A 26,786-nucleotide genomic window follows, 5' to 3' on the forward strand; every position below is an offset into this window, starting at 1 on the left:
GGTACTATAAACACTAGCCCCGACTGAGAGCTCTGAGCACCGGGGGAATGATGTTTACACCGCTAGCACAGGAGCTTTTGACTGCCAGAAGGAGGAGGTTTAATAAAGCTAAGCTTTAAAGCTAATACGACCACTAAGCTGCAATGCAGTTGCAGCTAGCAGCAGCTAGCTTTACATGTTGCTAAAGAAACGGCTATCGCTATCTCTCCATCAGACAACTCCGTAAATCACAGAGAGTTGAAGCAGAGCAGCTGGAAGACATCAAAGGGAAAACTAGAAAAAAAAATGTCTCCATAAAATATGACACAGTTTCACCAAAATCCATGAATAAAGTTATAAAGTTGTGTTTTTGTACAATAAACAACCCGGCCACCAGAAACACTCTGGCTTCTATCACTTTCCCTTCTTAATTCTTGTCTCATTTGTGGTCTGATAGACAGTAGAGCTGCAACAATTAGCTGTCAACTATTAAATTTATTGACACCTACCCGAATGATCGATTAATCATTCTGAGGCATTTTTCAAAGAAGAATATCATCTGAGTTCAGCTTCTCAAATGTGAATATTTTCTGGTTTCCTTACATGGTTTCTTGACATGTAATATGACAGTAAACTGAATGTCTTTGGATTGTGGACAAAACAAAACATTTGAGGGCGTCATGTTGGACTTTGGGAAATACATTTTTCACCATTTTCTGACATTTTCTGACATTTTATAGATCAACTAAATCGATTAATTGTGAAAATGATGGAAAGATAAATTGATAATGAAAATATGTGTTAGTTGCAGCCATAACAAACAGTAAATGCATCAAATTCTGGTTGAAAACAACAACGCATTTGGTATTTGCAAAACTTTGTAACTTGGTTTTGAAAAGTGCTATACAAGTAAAGTTATTATTATTAGCAACCAGAAATTATGTGTTTATTTGCATATAGAGCAGGGAAGTGAGATCAAATCAGAAGTGGTCACTCGAGACGCATGTAGTGAACTGATGTACTTGGAACGTGCACTTGTGATCGGTTCAAGAAGTATATTAGTGCCAGGTGTAAACAGGGCCAGACATGAGATTTATAAGAATATTCAAATATTTATTTCATCAGTAATATGAATATGAGATGATGATTAATACCACTCTGTCTGTGTGTGTTAAGTACAGAGCTGGATTCAGATGAAAAACACCATCTAACAAAAGCTGAATCACGTGAAAATGTAAAAGAGGAATTTCAGCCAGGACTTTGCTTTTCTTTGAAATTGAACTTAATAGTTGGAGCAGCTGATAACAGCGCAGTACAGTAAGCTGTGGTGATCTGCAGGTGAATAGACATCTAATACCACTGAACTACACTGTATTAAAAAGCTTAAGGATTTTATGCTTTATTTTAAAAGCACTTCAAGGATTACACAACAGCAGGTTGTACATGATCTTCTTCTATTTCTACGCAAAAGTGGTACTTAATGTATGTACTTCTTGCATACATTATGGTGTTATTGTGCAGGATTACAAGTGAGATGCCACCACTATAAAGGCAGCTTCTGCTTACAATCTGAATATCTTTGTAGTTGCCAAATACAGTCGGTGAGCACAGATTTTAGATTTGGTCTCAAACCTGGCAAGCTTCCTATTGGGCTTCATACTGGTTGTAACGGTGTCCAAAATCTGTATTTATTGACAGCTTTGATAAAAAACACAGTTTTGTGCTCGAGTAGGTAACAGAGGTTCAAAGACGGCTTTGTGGTCACATCTTTTCACAGATACGACCCAGAGAGTTTTTTCTGCCTTTGGTCAAGCCGAAATAAGCGAGTTCGCAAAGCAAATTAACCTAGTATTAAGTATTAAAATGTACAGTTAGAGCTGGAAGGAAGTGGATAAACAAATTTCTGTTCAATTGCAAGACCATTTTACCTGTTCTGTAGTATTGTAGACAAATATGATGATTAGTGAGTTATTTTTGAGCTATTCTGAAGTCAAGCATTAGTTCAGCATTTAACCAATTCTAAAGAAGAGCTGTAGAAGAGTTCTCACCTGTATCCATCTGCCAGACGTAGACAGAGCCGTCAGAGCAGCCTACTACCAGGTAGTCATCTGCCGGACGCCACTTGATAACCTGGATTGGGAAGAGGTGGCGCGACGCCAGCATGATGCACTTCCTCTCCCTGAGACTGAGCAGGCCGACAGAGTGGTCGCTGGCCACCGAGCAAACGCAGTGCTGCACCCGTGTCTGCAGAGGAAACACAGTACGTAACAGTGATCTTCCAAAAAAATGTACCTGAGGATTTGACGGGAGGTCCCTGACAGATTAGTGGAGGACAAGATAGAATTTAATTTCCTTATTGAATCCCGGTCCATTTGTCTATATATAGGATAAAGACAATGCTATTGTTCATAACACAACACTTCCTGCACATGCTAGAATGTTAAAAGTGAATCCATGTGAAGGCAGTGGAGGGTATTTACTGTGAAGTGTTACCAATGCTCCAAACTTGTCACTTGATTAATTTTATAAGTTTAATTTTTTTAAGATTAACTTTTTAGCATTTCTTGTTAGATAGGCGGTTTTAAACATTGCATGGTGTAAAATGGATCTTCGTTACATCTCTGACAAATCATGACAAAATTGAGCAGGCCAGAAAACAAAGAGCACAATTGTTGACAAATTTTGCAGGAGTGAAAAACAAAAAACTTCAGTCTGAGCTACAGTTAAGGAGTAAGGTTACCGAGCAACAACAAAAAAATATTTTATTTTAAACAGCACCAGAAAAGGTTTTTGAAAATATGGGAGAGCACCTGTACGTCCATCATTTGTTTGAAATGAATTTCACATTTATATTTTGTTTTTTAAGTTAATTAAGTATCATGAAAAAGTATACCCATTTTGTATTTATCAAGTTCTGTTTTTCAATTATGTATTTAGTTTTTATTCCTGTATTCTTTATTTGTTTTATTGTCCTTATTTGCTTCTGTATCCTCTGTCACTCAGCTTTATTTCCATTGGTTACATCTGTTTTTAGAGAAACCTTTGACAGAAAAGTTCTCTCAGTCTTGTTCTTTATAAAGTCTACGGTCTTGTTACAATGATCACATTGTTTGTATGGACTTTGGTATGTCCCAATAAAAAAATAAATACCAACTTAATTTAAGGGGTCATTGATTTTCCAGAAGTGCGCACACGCAAAACATCCAATGTCTTTAATTAAAGCATGCGTGTCACAGGTCATTCAAGTCCTGCTCCAACAACACAACAGCATCTGACATCTCATTTCCATGGCATCAACACAGTTCTGATCATTTGATCTTAATGTCAGTTAAACAATGTAATGTTTTCATTTGTTTTCATTTGTTATGTGTGTGTCTGTGCATTCAACATCTGACCACAAGAACACAATGTCATTACCGTCATTTCCATAGTAACAACAATGGCATCCCGCCTGTAACATTTACATCTAATGTCAGCAACGTAACACACTGCTCACAACAAAACAACAAACCAACAACAAGAAAATGAAAAAAAAGAAAACATGTCTAGTGAGCTGCCCTGTTGGTGAAAAGAAAAAGACAAAAGGAAGAAAAGCGGAAAAAGGACAGGCACAAAAGAAATAACCACATAAAGCTATATATGTCAGAGGTCTTACGCTGCAGTTTTCAGGCGGGACGATGAGCTGGGTGATCTCTCCTCCATGGACACAGAAAATGTGCTTCATCTCTCCAGTGAAAATGTCCCAGACAATGACGGAGAAGTCCACTCCTCCGGACACCAGCGAGCGCTGGTCGTAGCGGGGGGAGATCTGGTACGGATACAGGACGCAAGTCACCTTGTTCCGGTGACCTCGCAGGGTGCGATGGGGGGGCCAGCCTGCAGGAGAGACGGAAACAACACTCAAGTTTGACAGAAGTTAAATGGTGTGATGCAATTACGATATAATAAATAAATAGGAATGAAGCTTATTTGGTATAAGTTTCAATTTAATCAAAATCAAATACTAATCTAAATTACACACTGGGGCACACTACAGTCCAGCTAACCCACACTAGAGCCTACATGGCAGGTCTTATGTTTAACATGTAAGGGTGTTTTCACGCCAAAGTTTTGCTTTAGTTCTGCTGCGTTTGCCCGTTTGATTCGGTTTGTTTAGGCTGGTGTGAAAGATGTCAAGTGAAATTTATGCCGACCAAACAACCAGACCAAGATCACCTGAATAGATGCTGTTTGTCTGGTTCCCATCGGACTCTGGTGCCGTTTGTGGTGCGAAAGTTAAACAGACCAACAACTGGACTGTCATAGTAGATATGCGATTGATCATTGATCATTTGGGAACCATGGAACATGTATGTACATCAACACACGAGTTTCTCTCATTAATTAGAGAGTGAAAAGGAGTTAAGGCATGTGCTCAGTCCTGGTACTCCTGGACCTTAGCGCTGCTTTTGACACCATTGATCACAACATCATGTTAGACAGACTGAGGCACTGGGTGGGGATCTCTGGTACTGCCCTAGAATGGTTTTCATCCTACCTGTCAAATAGGAAGTTTTGCATGTCTGTAAACAACTATGTCTCCTCGTTCTGTCCAGTTAAATATGGTGTGCCTCAGGGGTCGGTCTTAGGACCCATTTTGTTTTCCTTGTATCTGCTTCCCCTTGGACATATTATCCATAAACATGGCATTTCTTTTCATATTTATGCTGATGACACACAAATATACTTGCCCGTCAGATCCACAGACCCTGGAATGCTGAGTTCACTTAACAACTGCCTTTGTGAAGTTAAAAAATGGATGTCAAATAATTTCCTCCAGCTGAACCTGGTCATCGGGTCTCAGCAGATGGCAAATCAAATGCTGCCATCTGCTGGTTCCCTAGTAAATCACATTAAGCCTGTGGCAAAGAACCTTGGTGTTTGGTTTGATAGTAATTTAAATTTCGAGCAGCACACCACAATGCTTGTTCAATCATGTTTTTATCAACTTAGAAATATAGCTAAAATTCGATCTATGTTAACTTTTAAGGACACCAAGGCCATTTTACACGCCTTCATCTCATCACGCCTGGATTATTGCAACAGCCTTTTCACCTGTTTAACCCAAAAATCTATTGATCGACTCCAGACTGTCCAGAACTCAGCTGCCAGGCTTTTAACCAGAACAAAGAAATATGCCCACATTACTCCTATTTTAGCTTCATTACACTGGTTCCCAGTATGTTTTAGAATTGACTTTAAAATTCTATTGATCACTTTTAAAGCTCTTCATGGCCTCTCGCCTTGTTATATTTCTGACCTTTTAGTCCCATACGCACCAGCATGTACCTTGAGATCCTCGGGCAGAGGTCTGTTCCAGAGTCTCGACTGAAAACTAAAGGGGACAGAGCGTTTGCAGTCAGGGCCCCGAGGCTCTGGAACAGCCTGCCCGAGGAAATCAGGTCAGCTGAGTCAGTGAACTCTTTTAAGTCCCTTCTTAAAACATACATTTATAGGAGAGCCTTTCCCGATCTTATTTGATTTTATCCCTTTTATTTTATTGTATTTTACTAATTTTATATTTATCTGTATTTTAGTCTTTTCAATGTTTTCATGCTTTTATCTTGTATTGTCTTTGTATTATTGTCTCTTGGGTATTATTGTCTTTACACTTGTTAAAGCACTTTGTAACTTGTTTTTGAAAAGTGCTCTACAAATAAAGATGATTATTATATTAAAACAGAGTTGTGTGTGTGTGTGTGTGTGTGTGTGTGTGTGTGTGTGTGTGTGTGTGTTCTACTCCATTTATTATAGCTGTTCTTCATTATGATGAACGTCTAAGGACCTGAGTACAAGTTAAGCAGAGTGTGCAGGATTCTCTGGTTTCTTTCCTTCTTTCTTTATTCTTTTATTACTTATTTTTAACACCCTGCTCTTTGCACATCAGGACTACCAGGGGACTTGAACATCTATCTGCCAAACAATCAGTGTGAAGTTTTTGATCGTACTTGATGGCCTGCAAGAACTTTGTTGAAATTGTGAGCAGTTCCTTGTTAATTACAACACTGTGACTATTGTGGCAATTCACTCTCTACACGTTTGTTATTACTTATAATACATGAGGTTGAGTTGCAGTCTGGACGAACAATGCTGATAATCCTCCCTCACCTCTCCTGAGCATGTGCTCCCCCTGCAGCAGCTGGACGATGGCGGTCTGTGTGGCTGGAACCAGGATGATGCTGCCGTCTTCTCTCCCGCACACCAGGCGACCCTGAGAGGGGATGTACACGCTGGCCGTCACCTGAGGGGAACAAATCACACACACAGTCAAGAACCACAACCGGACTTAAAGAGAAAATGAGGAGAAACTATAAAAGGAAAGCAGGACAGTTTTGTTTTTTCTTTTATAAATACAAAAGATTGTGAAAGTACATTCTTCAAACAAGCCATTTTGGTCAGGAAGTTAGATTGTCTGGGTTCAAACCTTGATGGGTTCTTCTTTTCCAGGCAGGACACTGAGCTGGTCAATGATCCCTGCAGAAACGGGGGTCAACTTATCGAACGCCTCCTGGAGACTGATGGTGGACGTCACCTGCAGCTCTGCACAGAAACAGAGTGAGACAGAGATACAGATAAAACCAAAGAGAAGTGAGTTATTAGAAATAAAACACTTAACTTCAAGCAGAGACATACAGCACAGACACAATTTCACGCAGCAAATGTCATATCTAATATCTACTAAGGTCGCCTACTAACTAATAGATCAAGATGTGACATCAAAATCTAGGAGGCTTATCATTTTGACAAAACAATTTCTGGGGCGAAACCCTGACATGGGTTAAAGGTAAAAGACACATAGTTTTAATATATTATCATTCCATATTGCACATTGGCAGCCTCTGAAAAGCATTTTTTGTTGTTATTTTAGATAATCAATTCACTATTTTTGGTTTGACTTTGGTTTAAGGTTAAAAAAAAAAAATCTTGTCTTTTTCTTAACTTTCATTTTTACAACATTACATTCATATTCCCCCAATTCATGAGCCCTGTAAAAAAAACTAAAAATTTCAACAATATTGCCTACTTCACACAAACTCTTAACACACATTTAGTAAGTCAGTGTTGAAAATATTTGTGCTTTACTACAAGAAGCGAAGAACAATATGATTATTATAAACCATGCATGAAACTGTGACAGCACAGCGTATTAGGCCCGTTGTAGGTAAAATACATTTCGGAGCCTTGGGAGGGGGGTCATTTTCTGAGAAAATTTTTTTTTATATAAAGTGATAAATTTACATGGAAAAAGGAAGTATCTCATAATACTGGATGGTGAAAGTAGCTTAAATGTTACGGCTGCCCTTATCAGCATACCCTGCTCTCAATAGAGTATATTGCCTTTCATAACAAAGCACATCATTATAATCTCAGACAATATTCCAGTTTTTTGCTCAGAATATTAACCCTCTCCCCCGGCACTGTAATTGTTTTGTTTTTCAACCTATACAATGGCCCTAATGCGGTGTTGTAGGAAAAATAACTTTATCTCTGCTTTTTTTAATGTATTTTAGTGGTTTTATTTTATTATTAAAATATAACAAATTTTAATGAAATTTTTGTAAAACTAGCTGTTAGATTATTTGTGAGGGGAGAATATCACTCTGTAATGTCACTGTACAAACACCAGCGGGGCTGTGTGTCATGTCAGTCACACAGTCTTTACCTGCAGGGGTCGAAAGCAGCTGCTGAGGCGACGTGTCTGGGATGCTCCACAGGGACAGTCTGCCCGCTGAGTCTCCCTGGATCAGCAGCTTATGGAAGGGCTCCCGTCGGCCGAAGAAGAACAGAGTCACAGGAGGGCAGATCAGCAGCTGGAGGACGGTCGGAAATAAATAATTAAATAAATAAATAAAAGACACGTCAGCGTCTGAAATCCTGAAGCCCCAAAACTCCCCAGTTACAGCTGGAAAAGTTGTGTTTTGGGGAATTTCAGCCTAGAATGAATCAGAGCACTCACATTTTTCTATACAATTAACAGTATTTTTCCCTTAAATATAGCCCAAAGCAGTTAACGGCAATTTGGCCCTATTGGTTCTAAGTCTGAGGACCATGTGAAGCTGAAATGTTTGGTTTGCCCTCTGATTACCTTCATACAAAACAACAACAACAACACACAGCAAACTGCAGGAAAACAGAACCACACATCTCTTATTCAACTAGACGTCTTACTCCTCTACAGGCTGAGGAACACGTAAAAATCCTTAACAATCATTTTAAATACTGACCTATTCTAAGCTACAGTTTGGGTTTACTGGCGCTTACATTCAGGTAAGGGCTGAAGTGTAGCAGCGCAATAAAACCAAAATGTAGACACTGTAGATGTCCAATAATCACACCCCTACTGTTGCTTCAGTCATCAGAACATGTGCTAATGCAGCACAGGTTGGCGGGGTTAAAGCTACAGGTACAAATAGGATGAGGGTCATGTGACTGAAGCTAACCAAAATATAAGTGGCCAGCTGTTTTCCCAGGTGCTAATACATCATAGGTATGTGAAACAATACATGTTTTTTTATATTATATATTTATATACATGTTTTAGGTCACTTAATGAAAAAGACTGGTACCTTTTCTGTTTGTGCTTATTTGTTCAGTTTTCATGTCTCCGTTTCTGATCACAATACACAGGGAGGAACTTTTGAACAACTGACTTGTCAAACTTTTTGTTAAATCTGTCTTATAGTGTCAATAACACCAAAACATGCACTTACTTCCATTTTAGATTGTTTTTACAATTTAAAAAGCACACAGTTTTTAACATGTACATATCAACATGTACTGTCACTGTAAATATAAATCCTGCATGCTGTATATACAGTATTTGGACATATTAATCCACTACATGTACTGAATATCCATTCAATACTTACTTCTTGGCACTATATATATTGTTCACAAATTACAGAAACTTCATGTTCTTCATGTTTGTTAATGGTGCTTTTTAATATAAATTCATACACCTATTTACACCTGTTATTTTAATTTTATTTTAATATATGTATGTTTCGTATGCTACCGGATACTTGAATTTCCCACGGGATAAGTATATATCTATCTAGCTATCTATCTATCTTTCACATACTACCAGTCTAGACTACAGCTATGCTGGAGGCTCTGTAACTCTGAGCTTAGGCACAGCTGGGATTTAAGCTAAATGCTAACATCAGCATTCTAACATGCTATTAGTAACATGTTGATGATTAGCAGATGTGTTTACTATGTTCATCATCATCTTGGTTTGTGTGTTAGCAAGCTAAAATATGCTAAATACAACAGAGGCTGATGGGAATGCCATTGTATTGCAGGCATTTGGTTATAAATCAAAGAATTGGCCAAATTATTTTAATTTTAATATTTCATTTTAAATTTGACCTGATGATGGGGTTAGTGGAAAAAAATCAAGGGATCACTTAAGTCTTTACAATTACCAACAGAGGAATGCTGCAATCGATTTATGGGTATTTTTGTTATTATTATGAGTTTGGAACTAAGATGTATTACCTCTGGATCAGAACCCAGAACTTCAGGTTTCACTTCACTTATCTATAATAACCAATTTGAGGAGACATTCTGAGCCGTAGTTCTGTTTCAAAAAAGGACACATTTTTGTAGATTTTGATTTAAGTTACCATCATGATTTGAGGTATGTGAAAATGAATTAAATGACATTGTGAATCACTGAGTTAGCAGTGGGCTGAGTATTGTAGCCGATACGTCTAATTGTCTTTACATTTTGATGAATCTTAGCAGCTGGCAGCTCCTGTTAGCAGATGCATGTACAGACAACAATCAGCTGAATTACTGTTGATCCTGAAGAAAACGTCTCATGATTTATAGATAAAACCTGGTTATAAGGTTCAATTAGGATGTTTACAATCTCTATAAATTTGGTTTGACTGAGTAATAACTTCGGGAAGTGGTGGGATTTTTGATCAAATTCAGTTGAAAATAAAACATAAAACTGGCCAGCTTTCTTAACCCTATGTAGCCTTAATGAGTCACAGACCTTCTTCACATTTGTCCCTCCTGGTGTGTTAGACAGAGGAGTGGATTATGTGTCTTTTATGGGGGCTACCACTGTCTATTAACATCTTTGTTTCCTTTTGCTCAGTTCAGCAGCACTGTGAGTTGTAACGCCTGTCCACTGAAGGAAATCATGGACAAAATCAAGAGCCATAGACGTGGACAGTTGGTGTCAAATCTATCACCCTGGATACAAGAGCAGGAAAATAACTACTGCTGGAATTATAACACATGGTTTGCAGTCCAGAGGTTACTGGGAAATAATGGTTCAGATGGGAGGAGGGCAGCATAGCGTTTTTTTAGACTTAAAAAGGAACAATCCACCCCGAAACAGAACTAACTTGTGTTATTCCCAAACTGTACATTATATCTAGATATATACCTATAGATATCTAGATATATAAATATATATGAGTGAGTGAGTGAGTGAGTGAGTGAGTGAGTGAGTGAGCATAAGTAGAAAGTCATTTGAACACACGTGTGAAGACTAAGATAATTTGGAAATTCATAAGTTCCCAGCTTGTAGGATATAACTTTAACATAGGAGAAGGTACTATGCTTATGGGGCTAGTGTTCACCAGTTTACAGGACTGTTACATATTTTCCATTTTCACTGCAGGAACTAAACAAAACGTAACATATAGCCATTGTTATGGGTTCTGCTTCTGTTTCCACTGAACTACATTTAGGCACTGCCGAGATAATACTAAAAAGGAAGTTGTATGCTTTACAGACTAGGACTTACTACATCTCCTACAACTTCAAAAGACTTTTCCTGACTGGCCACACAGAGGCAAGCCATGATGAATCATACAGATGGGGATAATAGTGCACACTTTGACTCTCCTTGAAGGCGCTCATGGTCTTGCACTCAATTGTAAATGAAAAATAGCAGCAGTAGACAGAGCTTGAGTGTGCCACTTAATGCAGTGCCAGGTGCCAAAAAAGAAAAATAGAGGTAAAGAACACATGTCGGAGAGAATATACATACCTTTATTGCTTTTGTACCATAAGCATGGTAGAAAAACAATAAAGTATCAGTGCCACTGATTAAAATGTCTAACCCTGCAACTACGTAGTCTACTCGCCTATCAGTGCATACACGTCGATCCTGCTGTCACCTTTTTAGTGGCGTATATCTGAAAGTGTCCAGCCTGTAATATACAGTAGAAGCACAAGGAACAACCTATTCACAAGGTTTCTAAGTTCAGGATATGGGAAGGTTACAGGGTGTTAATTCCAGCAGTGAAAACAATGACTGAGACTGGCCGCTTAGCTGAAACACTTCCTGCCATGACTTGGCAGTTCTGCTTCAGGGTGGACTTTCCTCTTCATCTTTCTGCTGATTTGGATTATCAAACAGCTGGGCCTCAGCAGGGTCAGTCAGTTAGTTTGCAGTATCATGCTATGGCAGGGACTAACAATCTGTCAACGCCCTGACTATTATTCTGACAGCTCCATGGCTTCACACATGCCCAGGTTATGATACATACAAGTGTACCGTGTCTATAGTCAAAAGGTTGATTTGGAGCCTTACTGTGCTGAAAGAAGTTTTAAAAAATGTATTACTAAAACAAATTCAGCCTCTAAGCATGCATAATGCTAATGCATAAATAGGATATGTCCTACATGTCCTATGCACATTGGACAGGGATGCCTACCAAAACAAATCATTTCTATCTTTATTCATCAAAACAACTGACACATAAGTTGAGTAAAATGTCTTTAACTGAATCATTAACAAATGGGTCATTATGAATAAGGTCATTTCCGGGGGCTGCCGCTAGGTGGAGGGCTGTGATGATCCATCACAGTCATAATGATGGACAGGAGGAAACCCAGTGAACCTGTGGGCGTGTAAGAAGCATGGGCTGCCGTTACCATGGCAGCTACAATTTTCAAAGAGGTACAGAAGCAGGGAGCGGCTGCGGTGTCCGATGTGTACCACATTCAGTTGTTACAGCTCATCTGAACACTGGGAGCGATCAGAGAGGGTCTGCAAACCATGCCACCAAGTGTGTCTTAAACACACTATAACACACCCACACACACACACACACACAATGCCACATCTCAATATAAGATGTGAATAAACAAATCCAACGTCAGTGAGTGTTGTATGTTGAGCAGACAGCAGTAGAGAGGCAGAGAAAGAGAGAGAACATCAGCGCATAGTGAAAAGAAGTTTTTGTGCATTTTAATTGGCTCTGTGCTGCAGGTAGGTGAGGTTTCATCTGGATTATTATTATTAATTATTATTATTTTTGGGTTAAAATTCTTAAACCCAAACTTCACCAGCAACAAAACTTCTAGACCCCTTCGTGTCAAGTACGCATCATTAGTTTTTTATCCTTTGTGTTTCAAGGTTACAGATAAAAGTATAAACTTTTATAGTCCAACGTGACAGGTGCCTGGTGAAGACAATCAAATCCAACATGTCATGGTGTTCCTATCACTTCTTGTTTCTCATAAACTCAGGAGAACCCTCAAGAGGGTCATTATTTTGTTAAAAAAAGCAGCTTGGGGACTTTGCATGCATCTTCATAAGTATGAAGACAGATGAGGAGGCTGATGGTGCTTTCGGAGGAGGAGTTTTATTTTAGTGGGGAAAAGAGCATGAAATCAGGTGAGCCAGAATGACGTCAATTCCTTAGTCAGGCAGGAAGGAAAACAAAGAGAGGAGCAAACAAAACAGGCAGTTCATGTCCAATGTCATCAACTCAGCAGCTCACACCTCTATTCCAACACAAAATGAGTCTGAAGGCTACAGTGTGAATTCACAAACACCTGTGCACATGTAATTAATTCTCCTACCTAAAGAATCTGCTTTTGCCTTTTATTGCAGTCTTCGAGACATTAATTACGGTGTTCTGCAAGGGTCCTTTCTTGGCCCGCTGTTTTTTTCAATATACAAGCTATACATGCTCAGTCAGGTTATACAGAACCACTATGTTCCCTTAAAAGCAATTCATGTAGCATGTTATAGAGGAGGCGCTCCTCACCTGAAACACCAATAATTATTTTTTTATAGGTTTTTTTATAGGTTTATTAAGCTTCACAGAAAATTAGCAGTGGTGCAACATCACACAGCAAAGGCCACGCATTTGATGAGTGAGATAACTGTTTAAACTATCATCTTGTGACTACATTGATAAAGAGATGCCATGTGTCAAGCTCTGTCTGATTCAGCTCAGTAGTTTTCTTCAAAGTCTTATGATTATTTTCATTATATGGTATTAATAGAATTCCATTTTTCTGTGTTCTTACTTTCTTACTTATGTTCACTTTGTGCTTGTTTATATTTTTGTCTATCTGTAATATTTTTTAAGAGCAGAATTTTTAACAATCGATGGCAGGAGATCAAACTCCCACTGAGCCACTCTGATTTAACACATTTTCAAATGCGTGCACTACAGACATGAGTTTATCAACCTGGAATGATATTGTTAATTGTGCAAACACAAATTCTCAGCTAGGTTATGCTAGGTAAATTAGCATTAGTCATGATATCGCAGAACCCTTTCAGTTCTCATACAGGCAAAATTTTTCTTCTACATTTAGACCCACTTGGTGCTCTTTCATTCAGATTCAACCCTTCTTTCTGTTTCTGAAATGAACCATGTTAGTATGGAGGTTTAGAAAGGATAACAGCATGAGACTGACCTCACGTCCCTGTTTATTATCATGGTGCAAGGTGAATGTGAGCCACTGAGTGGATGTCTGTCTTTGCACTGCTGTTCTCACAGTTTGCTCCTCTCATCTCAGGTCTTTATTTTCTGGCAGAGCTGCAAAGTCACAACTCATACAAAGAATTTGGGAGGAAACTCGATTTACTATTTTCAGCCTTGTTCTCAAAAGTTCATTTAAAATCTCACACAGAGCTTAACTCCTACAACTCTTTGAGTTTGAGTTTTAGACTGTTGGTCAAACAATACCAGACATCTGAAGACTTGACCTTAGGTTTTAGGAAGGTTTGAGGGAATATTGTATAATTAACAATAAATACCAATTTATCCAAATAAAAATATTAAACTGACCTATCCATTGATAATTAAAACAACTTGTTTTCAGTGTTGTCCCTAATGTTTTTTAAATGTTGTTATATATACAAAAAAGGTGCATTCAAAGATGCTCTGACATGGCTCTGAGATTGTACTACTATTACTAGACTATTTTATAATACAAGAAACAACAATAAACCGAATTCACATTATCTTTAATACAGTGCCCATGTTGGCTTACTGTTTTCCTTCTGGTCTTAATTTAATAAATAACCCATCACTACAGGACATATTCAAACAATGGATATTCAGCCATAATATAGAGAATGAGCAATTTGTAGTAAATGGGCTAAAACGTGCTCAACCACTGGTATGGTCCTTTCAATAGTATAATAATACTTCATTTAAAAAAAAATCTAATTTGAACTATTTTGCATACTCACATGTAAACATTTGGCCCAATTCAAACACGCACAATGGCATGAATTTGGAATCAATGAATCCTACATTTTTTAAGATTATATTTCAAATAAAGGCTCCTAAAATGGTGTAAGCGCTGTGATTATGTCCCATTTTAGCTTTTGCAGCTCAGCCATCAAGGTCAACCTTCTTCTTCCTGCCTTTGGCTTTAAGTGTGCATTTTCTGGGGCTTACTGGCGCCTCTATAGGGTGGTGGTGGTACAGCAGCTCAGCGGTGTAGAGCTCCATGTCGCACCCACTGGCAGGTAGCCACATCCCCTCCACAACCACCTCCTGCTCCTTCTCACCTCCTTCTCCTTCCCTCTGAGAGGAGTGAGGAGGTCAAAGGAGGGGGGCGTGGCAGCATCAGAGAACAGAACAATAAAAGGAACAACAAAAATAACAAAAAGGGACAGACAACAAATAAATATTTACAAGATTATAAACTATAAATACACATAAAAACATAGTAAAAGGTCCAAAATGAAATCACAACTACGAAGTACACACAAAACACCAAGGGTCAGGCACACACACATGGATTGATCTCAACCATTCACCATCTGAATTAAGACTTAAAGTTATTGATGATTTAGCTATTCTTAGAAAGTACTAGCAAAACTGTTAATTTAGTATTTTTCATTATCAAGTCTCAAATAAAAGCTGGTATTCAAACCACAGGCTCCTACAATAGCCAATACTATCAAATACAGGCTGGTTGCTTATGAATAACCGGTTTTACAATGGCTCATGGTAAATGCAGTAAAACATACATTTCTACACCACTTATTCCAGCAGTGCTCTGATCGGCAGTGATCAAAGTGATAATCGGGCCAATTAGTCGGGTCGATATCTGGCATTTTAAGATAATCAGCATCAGCAGACATCGGCACTCACGAGGTTGATTGCACTCTGCATGGAATAAAGGAGTGACTTTTGTTTGTTTTGATATCAGCATTTTATATACCGGCCACTCTGCTCTCTAAATATCGGCATTGGCTATTGAAATACCCATACTGGTCGAGTCGACCACTAGCGAAAACAAGAATTTTTGCCCCTTTTCCGGTGCAATGCTGCGTCTCTTTGTCATCTCAGACACAAGTTCCATCGGTCTCTATTCAAGCAGCTCTCAAACATTGTCCCAAATTAGTCTGCATTGAGTTTGAAAGAGAGACTAAAAGATATAAAAAAGTAACCGCCATAACATTGTCTCAGGCTTCCATGCTGCTTTCTACTGTTTACTAACCCTGTTTTCCAGCGGGTTCAAAAGTGACACATCAGAAGAAAACAGAAAGGCAAACTGATCTACAGGCAAAGGGAAAGGAGTCAATGGCCTATTTTAGCAGGTTTACTGCGTTTAAAGAAACAGCATGTAAGAGAACATTGTGGCATAAAAGGGCATACAGTATAGTCACCCCTCTACAGGTCAAAGTGTCTACTTTTTTTCCAATCACTGTTAAGTTACCATCAATGAAAGTTAACACTTACTTCAGATATTTTCCCAGTAACTAATAATGTAACGGATTACTTTTCTAAAACAGTAATATTATTAAAGTCACTAATCCAAGTAACGCTGCGTTACTGCGTTCTTGAACACACCATCTTTGACGGGAATCCGGCCGCTACTACCAGTGATGCTGGGACTCGTCAGGAGAGAGTGGCGTTAAGCAACGTTAACGTTTTGTAAAAATACTGAATACTGCTGATAAATACACGTGCAGAAAAACAGTAGTTCAAAAGTCGGGATTTCCTCCGAGATGACTGAAACTACAGGAGCACACTTTGACTTCACTACTCTTTCCTTCTCACCTTTAAAAAATGTATAGGTCTAATCCATGTGCCCTGAGCCCTGATGAGCCTAAATCAACTCAAACACCATCAGTACAAACAAAACACAGACTGCTAACACAGGACAACTAGGCACAGCTACCTGTACAGATGCAGACAAAAAGTTCCATCAGTTGTTTGCTAAATTACGCTAGTCCAGTCCACAAATGAGCAGCCAGATTTGGAAGCCCCTTCACATCAATTAGATCCCCTGTGTCAAAGTTTTATGTTTATAAAAGTCATGTTTGTAAATTTACAGTAACAATGGGCAAGAAATAGTGGATCAGATAGAAATTGTACATTGATATAGTTAAGCCTTAATCGAATATCATAATATCTCTGGAAACAGCTAAAGTTAGCAAACAACAACATCTGTCTATTATTAGAGGGAAATTACTGGAGGGATTTAATATAATTTGTCAGGCACAACAATTACAAAGCTTAGTTTACAATATGTTTGCTGAATAAGTGTTATGAAACAGCCTTTACATAGGTCCCTTTTTTCTAAAACAAGAAAAATAGCCATGTGTTGGACTGGAAACTAATTTGCTGAAACTTCCAAGCATTTGATTTAAACATGTCCACTTCTCAGTTTAGCTTTAAAGCGTCAACCACATGTGTCTATAATAAACTGATAGAGTGAAGGACAGAGGACCGACCTGTTTGTCTGAGTGGTTGACAATGCTGTATACCAGTGGAGGGATCGAGCCTTCTTTGGTTCTCCCAACATCACTGCGGAAATGTTCACTAGCAGGCAGACAGCTGAGGAAAAAACAGAGTAAGTCTAAGCATGCAGTGTTTGTGTTGCCCATTTTTCGTGATAACACTTTTTTGCCATATCACCCAGCCCTACTGAGCAGTGATGTGACAGCCGGAAGAGCAGCAGGTTTACCTGGCAGGCAGCTTGTAGATATAACTGCAGCCATCTTCGGTCCAGATGATGACTTTGTCTGCGGCTATGAACTCACCTCCAGTCCAGGCCTGGTCGCCCTCACTCGCTACTGAGCAGAGTAACGAGTAATCACCTGCATCAAACACCTGACACACAAGAGTAAGAGATAGCTGTCAGCTCGGGCCAAAATTTCAGGTCCATGAAGTACTATACTCCAGTACATGCTGGGTAGTATTACTTAGTGGTATTGCAGGTTCTTACCCTCCAGTACTTGGAGCAGACAACCAGCAGGCTGCTCTGGGTGAAGGTACAGAAGGAAATACTCTGACAGCCGTGACAGTAGATGGGTTTGGATTCTTCTTCAAACACAGGATCCAGGTCCTGAACAAGTATGAACACACAGTCTTGTTTCCATCACTTCAGGAGGACAATGCATTGACTTACATCTGTTGCCTCAAGACTTACCCTAACCATAACCACTACTTGCATAACCCTTATCCTAATCCTAACCTTAAACCAAGTCTTCACATTATGGGCTGAGTTGCATTTTGTCCTCAAAATGAAGGCGAGTCCCCACAATGTGACAGGAAAACAGTTTTATGCCCCCACAGTATGAGTGATACATGTCTACACATAATTCTAAACCAATATAAATGTTCCATAATAGTCATAGCAATACTGTCAATACTTTGGTTTGACACAAGACTGGTGTTGTTGTTTTTTTAAATAAACATCTGTATGGCGGTGTACCTGCATCCTGCTGACCTCAGCTGTGATAATCCAGACCTTCAAAATCCCTGTCACGGACACTGCCACCACGGTGTCCTCTATAGAGACAGAGAGACAGCGTCAAAGCTGGTCACTCATGGTTAAGCATTAAAACATTTGCCTGTTAACAGTTTACATGAGAGCATATTAACATCTGTACATTTCACATGTCTAAAGATTATCAGTCATCCAGGTCAGTTATCCAAGGAAAGCACTTCTCCTTTGCCGAGATAATCCATCCACCTCACAGATGCTGATCAGACAGCATGGGTATTGCACAGGTGTGCCTTAGGGTGGCCACAATAAAAGGCCACTCAGAAATGTGCCGTTCCATCACACAGCACAATGCCACAGATGTCGCAAGTTTTGAGGGAGCGTGCAATTGGCATGCTGACTGCAGGAATGTCCACCAGAGCTGTTGCCGTGAACTGAATGTTAATTTCTCTACCGTTAGCCGTCTCCAAAGGCGTTTCACAGAATTTGGCAGTACATCTAACCAGCATCACAACTGCAGACCACGTGTAACCACACCAGCCCAGGACCTCCACATACAGCATCTTCACCTCCAAGATCGTTTGAGACCAGCCACCCGGACAGCTGCTGCAACAATCAGTTTGCATAACCAAAGAATTTCTGCACAAACTGTCAGGAACCATCTCAAGGAAGCTCATCTGCATGCTTGTCGTCCTCATCGGGGTCTTGACCTGACTGCAGATTGTCGTTGTAACCGACTTCTGTGGGCAAATGCTCACATTCAGGTGATCTCTTCACGGATTAATCATGGTTTTCACTTTACAGAGCAGATGGCAGACAGCATGTATGTACAAACCAGAAACTGGGGGTTTTGGACACCCACAATACAGTGAAACCACACATTTTCAAGAGGCCTTTTATTGTGGCCAGCCTAAGACACACCTGTGCAATCCCCATGCTATCTGATCAGCATCTTGATATGCCACACAGAGAAAGTGATGTCTTCAAATTGCTTGTTACCAGAAGAGCTCACTAACACAGATTTTGACAGATTTGTGAACAATATTTGAGAGGAATAGGCCTTTTTTGTACACAGACAAAGTCTTAGATCTTTGAGTTCAGCTCATGATGAATGTGGGCAAAAACAAAAGTGTTATTTATATTTTAGTATGTAGTATATATTTTGGACCAGGAAGACAGATTCAAAGAAGCTATTTACACTAACATAGAGAAAGCATCTCTCAACGGTGAGGAGGGCTCAGACACCACTTCTCCCCCATCTACAATGCTGTCCTTTCATCTCTTCCCAGGAAACTTAAATGCCCACAGTTGGCCTCATGTGGCCATGCCAACGACGCTCGTTCATACTTTGCCTCAACGATCATAACAACATTCGTCTTCAAAGCAAGTTGCCCTTGTTTTTAACTTTCCTTGGACACATTTCACATGGTTAGGGCTGCAACTAACAATCATTTTCATTATCCATTATTATTTTAACATGTCAGGATAATGTGATCATTTAGCATATTAACATGCAATCATAAATGGAAAACATTGGTGCTCCAGTTTTATTAAACCTTTGCCCTCTTTTACAAAAGAGAATCTAAATCAAACCAATTCTGCTTTATTTACTATTCAGGTTAGTAAATGTATCAACTTAATTCAACGGTTAAACAATTCTTTGAATTAAAAACAATCCCTGAAACCCCCATTTAAACAGTTTGGGACGCAGTTTGTAGGGACTGGATCATTAGCTTCCCATCTCACCAGAGCAGAGATAAGTTACAAAGAAAAGACCTGGAGATAAAACATACAATTTACCAAAATAATAGGTTTCTGAATTAACAATAACTTATGGCAAGATTGGTTGCATAAGCAATGACACGTCATGAGTCTGCTTTTGCGTTATACAACTTGAGGACGAAACATTTTGAAAATTGGGAAATGCAGATAAAATGCTTGTGTATCAACTGAACACGCACACAGTATAATGATTAATGATGCAATTAATGCCACCAACAATGCAGATGGCCGTCATGCTGTGTCATTGTTCCCCAAACCTGGGAAAAGACATTGAACTACTACTAAGTCTTTGAGTTTAACAATTAGTTTTTACAATTTGACTATTATTTGAGAGACAGGTGAGACTTTATTTAAACAGAGAGTTGCAAACTACTCGAATTGTTTTTCTAAAAGCTTAATGCCATTCAACATAACATCATTTTTCAGCAATAGAGCCCAAGTCCCTTCCCTTCCGGTGGACCACCATGGGACCTTACTTTGGAATAAAAATGTACAGTAGTCAATGGCAAGAGACGACTAATTAATATTTTGATCCCATTTGAATTGTGCTCTGAATTACACATATGATGATGGTCAATTTAAAATATACATTTAAAAGTCAAGAAAGTCACAGTTTGATGTAAAACTGTTGAGGTATAAGACTGTAAAAATACATAATTACAAAGACTACAAACCCAAAAGTCGCATAGGTCACATTGTAACATTTTCTCTGAATGACTGAAGCTAACGGTACTGAAGAAGCTAACGTCAAACAACTCCATGTGTAGATGATGTGATAAAAGGACAGTCATTGGATTAAACACATCAGGTGAGAGATATTTCTGTGTGGAACATAGCTGAGTTACATAGCTAGCAGCAACCAAGCAATGAACGTTAGCTAGCATTACCGCGCTAACATGGTGGTGATGTATATTGTGCGAGACGAGAGCTGTAGTTCATTGAACGGTTTTCACACAAAATGACTGATTTACGACAAACTGCAACTTTCTTTTAAACTGACAAACATCATGTGTGTAATTCAGGGCTCAGTTCAAACAGGATCAAAAATTATTTTTTTTAAATAAGGTCCCATGGGCCGGAAGCAGAAGCAAGTGACTTAGGCTCTCTATTGTGAAGCTCACTTGACAAAAATAGGTTTGGTGATAGAAAGGCAGACTAGCAAAAAAATAATATGTAATATGACATCATTACGGTTAATTTGATTACAGTCATGGGGCTACTTGTGAGGCCTTCTGTCATAAAAAGGTTTTCTTTAGTTGGTACAATAATTCAAATTTCAACACTCACTGATACTTTCTGATACTTTTAAAATGTCTCTGCAGACGAGGTTTAAATAACAGGTGGATCGGATATAAAGCAGCAGATAAATGGGCCTGTAAATATTAGAGGGACAGGAGATGAAAATCACAGACCTACTGGTATGTACAGAATCAAAATCACTGGTCAGCACATGCATTATTAAAATCGGCCTACTAGCTCCACATGTGTCTCTCACCTTGTGTTCGGTGGGATCGGATGATGCTCATGGAGCTGATCCAGTCAGGAGAGATCTTGGACACCAGTGAGTACAGGACCTCCAGGCTGGTGGCATCCACCACAAGGATTTCTGGGTAATGGCCATTACAAAGCAGACGTCCCTCCCTCTGAGTGCCGATGGTGAACTGATAGAACTGGAGAACCACAGAGGAGGAGGAGAAACATGGAGGAGAGACAGAGAGGGAGGGAGATGAGAACAGGAGGAGGAGAGAGTCAAAAGTTAAAACAACGTTTTAGCCTTACAGCAAAGTCAAGGGCCAATCACTTCAAAAAAAGTAGAATTGAATCAAGAGTATTTGTGTTAAAAAGAGAAACTGAGAACAGCAGATTGGAGAGAATAAAATAACGTTGTATTAATGTAATTAGTGCTGTGGAAATGAAATGAAATGACCATGTGAGCTACACTATTGCAGAAACTGCACACCCCTCAGTGTCTGACTTACTAGTATGTCAGTGTGAGCACACGCCAACTTGGTGAACTCTATACAGCGTCCATCATTCACATCCCATAAACACATCTCTCTGAAAACACAAACAAACGGAAGTTAGACATAACTGAGTAGGAAATGATCTGCAGTTAAACTTACATCCTGTGGTTTATATTTAGAGCCTGACCAATAAATCAGTGAGCCGATATTATCAGCCGATATGAGCTAATTGCAGATAAATCCGTATCTGTGTTTATAATAGACGATTAATGACCGTTAAAAAAGAAACACAGAGATAGATCCTTCAATAATGCACAGTTTGTAATGAGTATTGTCATTGCATAGTTTGTCCACCAGAGGGCACTCTGCAACTGAAGGTCTTCCAGTAGGAAACGCATGTTTGAAACACCACAAATCCACCCAAAGATGAATCCACCCACAGCAATCAGCTCTACTTTTGTTCAAAGAACTATTTATAATAATAATAAAAAAGTTTATTTTTAAACTGCATTATGTCATGTGATCTTGATTTGTTGAAGAAAAAAAATATCAGCCGATATATCAGTATGGGTTTTCAAATTCTCATGTCCAATATCCCATATGATATTCAATTTTTATACAAATATTTTTAAAAGGTGGTAGTTTATTCTCTTTAACAGAGAAGCATAGCTTTTCAGAGACTATTTTTACTGCATTAAAATACTCCTTCCTTCTGAATTTTTTTATCAGAACCATGTGTCCACCTCTGTAGTACTGTAACCACTGATTAACTGATGAGTCACCTGGCCTGAAATTAGCTGATTGCAACTTAGATAATCTCGTATGTATCTTAGTCAGATATATATCAAACAGATCAATGCGATAACAATAATAAAATAAGAAACAATGTAGGAGACACCTGGGCCCCGTTTTCAGAAAGCAGGATTAGTGAAAACTCTGAGTATGTTGAGCCTGAGATGAAGGAAACTCTGGGTTTTCTGTTTCAGAGATCGAGATCAAATAAACTCAAGATCAGGAACTCCAGCAACTTACGCTGTGAACCAAACCTCCTCCTGAGGAGGTTTGGTTCACAGGATAAACAGTTTCTCTCTGACTCCTCCCCTCCTGCGGAGCCTGAAGCAGCTGTCTGACACACGTCTCATTTCCTCATTCATACTGCTGATATGAAAGCACATATCCAAACGCATTTACGTCTTTAGAAACATTAAAATCCCGGTTAGATAGGCTGTTAGTTTTTTTTACCCAAACATGATCTTGAACATGACCGCTTTTACGATCAATCTGTCATTGATGTAAGGACAGAGTGTCATCTTTGGACATCATGGATTTATCCTCAGCCCAGAATAAAATCTAAAGGCTACACTTTCCTTCTTTATAACACTGATTCTGTGGACATTAAGGCAGCTGTCAGGGGGGCAACAGTTTTACTGAAACACTTACCGTGGGCTACATTACTGCAGTAATCACTGTGTTATCTGTGTAAAACTGATCAATGAACTGTAATCTTTCATATTGTAATCACACTGATTGGAACATTCCTATCATGTTGGAGATAATGTGACTAATTCTGAGTGAAACAAATAGGCTAAATGTATTATAAAAGTGAGTTTTCATTATTAACTGCTGATAGTCTGAAATTAATATGTTTTGACATCACTTCATAAAATACGAAATGAGACAGATTTTATTAATGTAAAATAAATGTCTACAACATCGGTTTGAACCTATAGACACATTTTCCACTGGAAAAAAATCATTAATAGGCTAACCCACTGGGTGTGACTGTGACTTTACAAACACAGGTCCATGAGTGAACTGTGTCTTTTATATTTGATCCATATTTTCATCTTCAGTTATTGCCATCTGCATTTTGTCCTGTCAGGTAAAATAAATGTAATGCGCTATATGTCTGGTAAACGATGAATGAGCAACGATACAATATTGTTAACGTACTGTTCCTTCCTCCACTCCTGTGTTTTAACATAAAAATCATGGTCCACGTTGGCATGCATTCATTTTTCTAGCTTCACCCAATTAAAATGGAGGCTCTTCCTTTATTTACCCGTTGCCATGGTGAATCGCAATATCTGAGCTCCATTGGTGATGGCTTTTTTATATCCCCACGCACGCTCTTCCATCAGGTTGAACATTGACAGAACGTATTCTGATCAGCTGTTCTAAAACCAACAACTGAGTTTCACTTCTCAGGCTCAGTCAACTCAGAGCTCAGAGTTTGTTAAACCTGCTTTCTGAAACAGGGCCCTGGACAACTGGTGTACAAGTGAAAAGAAAACAGTAAGTGTGGAAGATTCTGGATGACTTTTTAAAAAATTAAAAATCTTTCTGTTCTGACATTTTAGAGCAAGCAATCACCATCTACGTGAAACTTCTGATAGATGTGCGTGTGATGAGAACATACGTACCCGCTCTCTGATGCACTGACAATGTACTGTTTGTCACTGCACGCGCTGGCTTTAGACAGACAGGTGATGGAGGCTGTATGACCAAACAGCATGGCCCTGGGACAGATCTGAGCAGAAAACAAAGAGCAACAGGGGGTTATAATCAGACGATGAGAAGCAGCGTTAAATAAGAGAGAGGTGAGAAACGCACACACACACACAACCACCAACATCACCACCACCTTCACCCTCATCAGTACCTCCAACTCAGGCGTCATGTCCCAGAGGCAAATCTGTCCGTCATGGCAGCCAGTGATGATGGTGCTGAAGTCGTCCATCACCAGCAGACTGCTGATGCAGTGGGTGGGAGCTGTGCGGCCCCACAGCACTATGGGTAGAACCAAGCTGTTCCCCGACATTATGCTGATGTGTCTTGGGAAGAAAATGAAAATGATGAGGCACTGTTCAGAAGACGAGCAGTACAGACGCCACTGTAAAAAATGGCTCAGCAGCGGTTATCTTTTATCACTACATGACAAATTTATATTCTCACAGTCTTTTTATGAGTGTGAATGAACAGTCGCCGTTCTGTTGTTTTATGTCTGCAAATAAGCTTGATATTGTGATGTCAAAACATATCACGATGGTGTACTTTTCTGGAAAACCAAATGAGAAACCTTCATACGTCAAATAACCTGATGAGAACCTGTTTTGGCTGATCGAGTGCTCTAAAACAAATCCTGCAAATTCTATATTCTCATATAGCAGACCTGCTCACCGAGTTGCCCACAGCAGTCGAACACAAACAGAGATACTAAAGGCATAGATACTTTGGAGTAAACAGACAGTATGTACAACCATATTGCCCAGCCATACTGTAGAGACTAAAGTTTCTAAGCACTGGGGTTGGGATTAAACAACCCGCATTGATTTAGTTATATTACTAGTTCATCAAAAATATGGTCTTGCATCACACTACTGCAGAATCCGTCATGCTTGTAACGTATAAGTCAGGGTTCCCTCTGAGGTCCTCTGACAAGTCTTTCAGTTTTCTCAAACTGTAGGTAAATTCTATAATCTGAGCCACTGCGGCAGCCTGCCCTGACTTTTGTTTGGAATGTCTTATGGCCAGTATGCAATCTTTTACCGTTTTGCCTTGAATTGTTTATTGCTTTTTATCCTGTTTATTCTTTTGATTGTCATTTTTAATTTACTTTTTATTTGACTTTTATCATATATGTATTCATATATTTTTTTCCTGTGCATCAGACTCCCCTTGTTTTGCTACTTAAACTTTATTATTTTGTTTTGTTTATTTTTTAATTTTTAATGCTGCACACTACCAAAGAGCTGCTAAACTCACTTTCACTGTTTTGAGCACAATAATAAAAAGATCTAATCTAATGTCCTATTCAACTTAAGTATGATTAATCGGTTGATTCATATATATATACACAGTTACTTAATGTGCAGACAGGGGCGTGGGGCATTTACTGAACTTGCAAATGAATACTTATTTCATATGTTGATAGACTTTTCCACGAAGGCCAGCCGTTTAAAGACATGGAATGGGTAAAGATGCCAAACACATAGCACGTTAGTAACGTTATGCTAACATGCTAACGTTTAGCTTGTTGGCACATTATCGTACATCCATTTCAACAGTCAGACATCAACATGCTGACCTTAACATGAACATTAACGTTACATTACGACCTGTCAGTACATCAACACATCGGTCCTGTCATAGACACGGACACACCGTCAACGAGTCACGAATCAACGAAAACATCAACAGTTTGTGTTTTTAAAATAAGCCGGCTGCAGGACAGACGCTGGCATCTGGGAGAAAGCCAGCAGTGAAACAGCTATTTTAACTGATAGCTACCTGTCACTGGCTGTGAGACATCAGGGGACAGATTAGCTGTGCAGTGATCTATGAAGTGCTAACGTTACATTAACACCAGCAATGTCGCGACGACACCGGGTTAGCAACATGGCTAACGGTACCAAAACACTATGTGGACATTTGTGTACAAGCTACGTACCAGAAATATGGGATCCTACTGGAACATTTCCTACTAAAGGAAGACCTATAGACGAACGTTTCCCTTCGTGGTAAATAAAAACAGAAAAATTTCGGCTTGTTTTTAGCTGCTTCTCCCACTGACCGATCTGTTCTGTCAGCTGATCACAGACAACTGAGGCTTCTTCTTCTTCTTTGGAGCTTTATAGCTTCATTTAAGTCGCTTTCCTGCCCCCTTCTGGGGTTATTCCTCTGTTCTATTACAACCTTGATATTAGTCTGGTTGCTTTCGGGAACCTAAATATCAATTTCCTCCCCTCTGCCCGTGTCCCCACCATGTTCCCCACATTCAAGCACATCTTTTATCCTGGCCTAGCGTCATACTTCCTGCATAAAGTCAGAACATGTTCCACTGTCTGCTTTTCTTGGATGTTTCCCTGTGAGGAAGAGTAGGCCTGTGCTATTTAAGGTGCTGTGAGCAATTCTTTTTACTCGTAATTATTTGCTCTTTTCTGTTGGTTCCACTGTTTCTTACCCGTCCTACTTTATATTGTATTTCATGTAAGTGTGTTTTTGTCGCACTATTCCAAGTGTTTTAACACTGTTTGATTATTTCTCTCCAAATCACCC

At 39.2% G+C, this 26,786-nt stretch overlaps 1 protein-coding gene across 2 annotated transcripts in view; it reads right to left on the reverse strand.

The window, feature by feature from the left end:
- Positions 1–26,350, reverse strand: part of LOC119914376 (WD repeat-containing protein 7) — a 127,567-nt gene extending 101,217 nt beyond the window's left edge. The window contains exons 1-14 of one of the 2 annotated variants that reach the window (XM_038733659.1): positions 26,179–26,349; positions 24,391–24,562; positions 24,152–24,258; positions 21,744–21,822; positions 21,260–21,434; positions 17,971–18,047; positions 17,482–17,601; positions 17,221–17,366; positions 16,988–17,090; positions 7,682–7,829; positions 6,443–6,558; positions 6,127–6,259; positions 3,635–3,855; positions 2,028–2,223 (exon numbers count right to left, since the gene is read on the reverse strand). In XM_038733659.1, the coding sequence (XP_038589587.1) occupies positions 2,028–2,223; positions 3,635–3,855; positions 6,127–6,259; positions 6,443–6,558; positions 7,682–7,829; positions 16,988–17,090; positions 17,221–17,366; positions 17,482–17,601; positions 17,971–18,047; positions 21,260–21,434; positions 21,744–21,822; positions 24,152–24,258; positions 24,391–24,549 (1,780 nt within the window). In that variant the 5' untranslated portion in view covers positions 24,550–24,562; positions 26,179–26,349. Of the gene's footprint in view, positions 1–2,027; positions 2,224–3,634; positions 3,856–6,126; positions 6,260–6,442; positions 6,559–7,681; positions 7,830–16,987; positions 17,091–17,220; positions 17,367–17,481; positions 17,602–17,970; positions 18,048–21,259; positions 21,435–21,743; positions 21,823–24,151; positions 24,259–24,390; positions 24,563–26,178 lie in introns of both variants that reach the window. The other variant, XM_038733660.1, reaches the window with a different exon arrangement.
- Positions 26,351–26,786: the final 436 nt, after the last annotated feature.

This window comes from Micropterus salmoides, unplaced genomic scaffold (genome assembly GCF_014851395.1).
Source record: "Micropterus salmoides isolate LMB-PRFRI ecotype aquatic unplaced genomic scaffold, ASM1485139v1 Ms_hic_scaffold_20, whole genome shotgun sequence".
Taxonomy (NCBI): domain Eukaryota; kingdom Metazoa; phylum Chordata; class Actinopteri; order Centrarchiformes; family Centrarchidae; genus Micropterus; species Micropterus salmoides.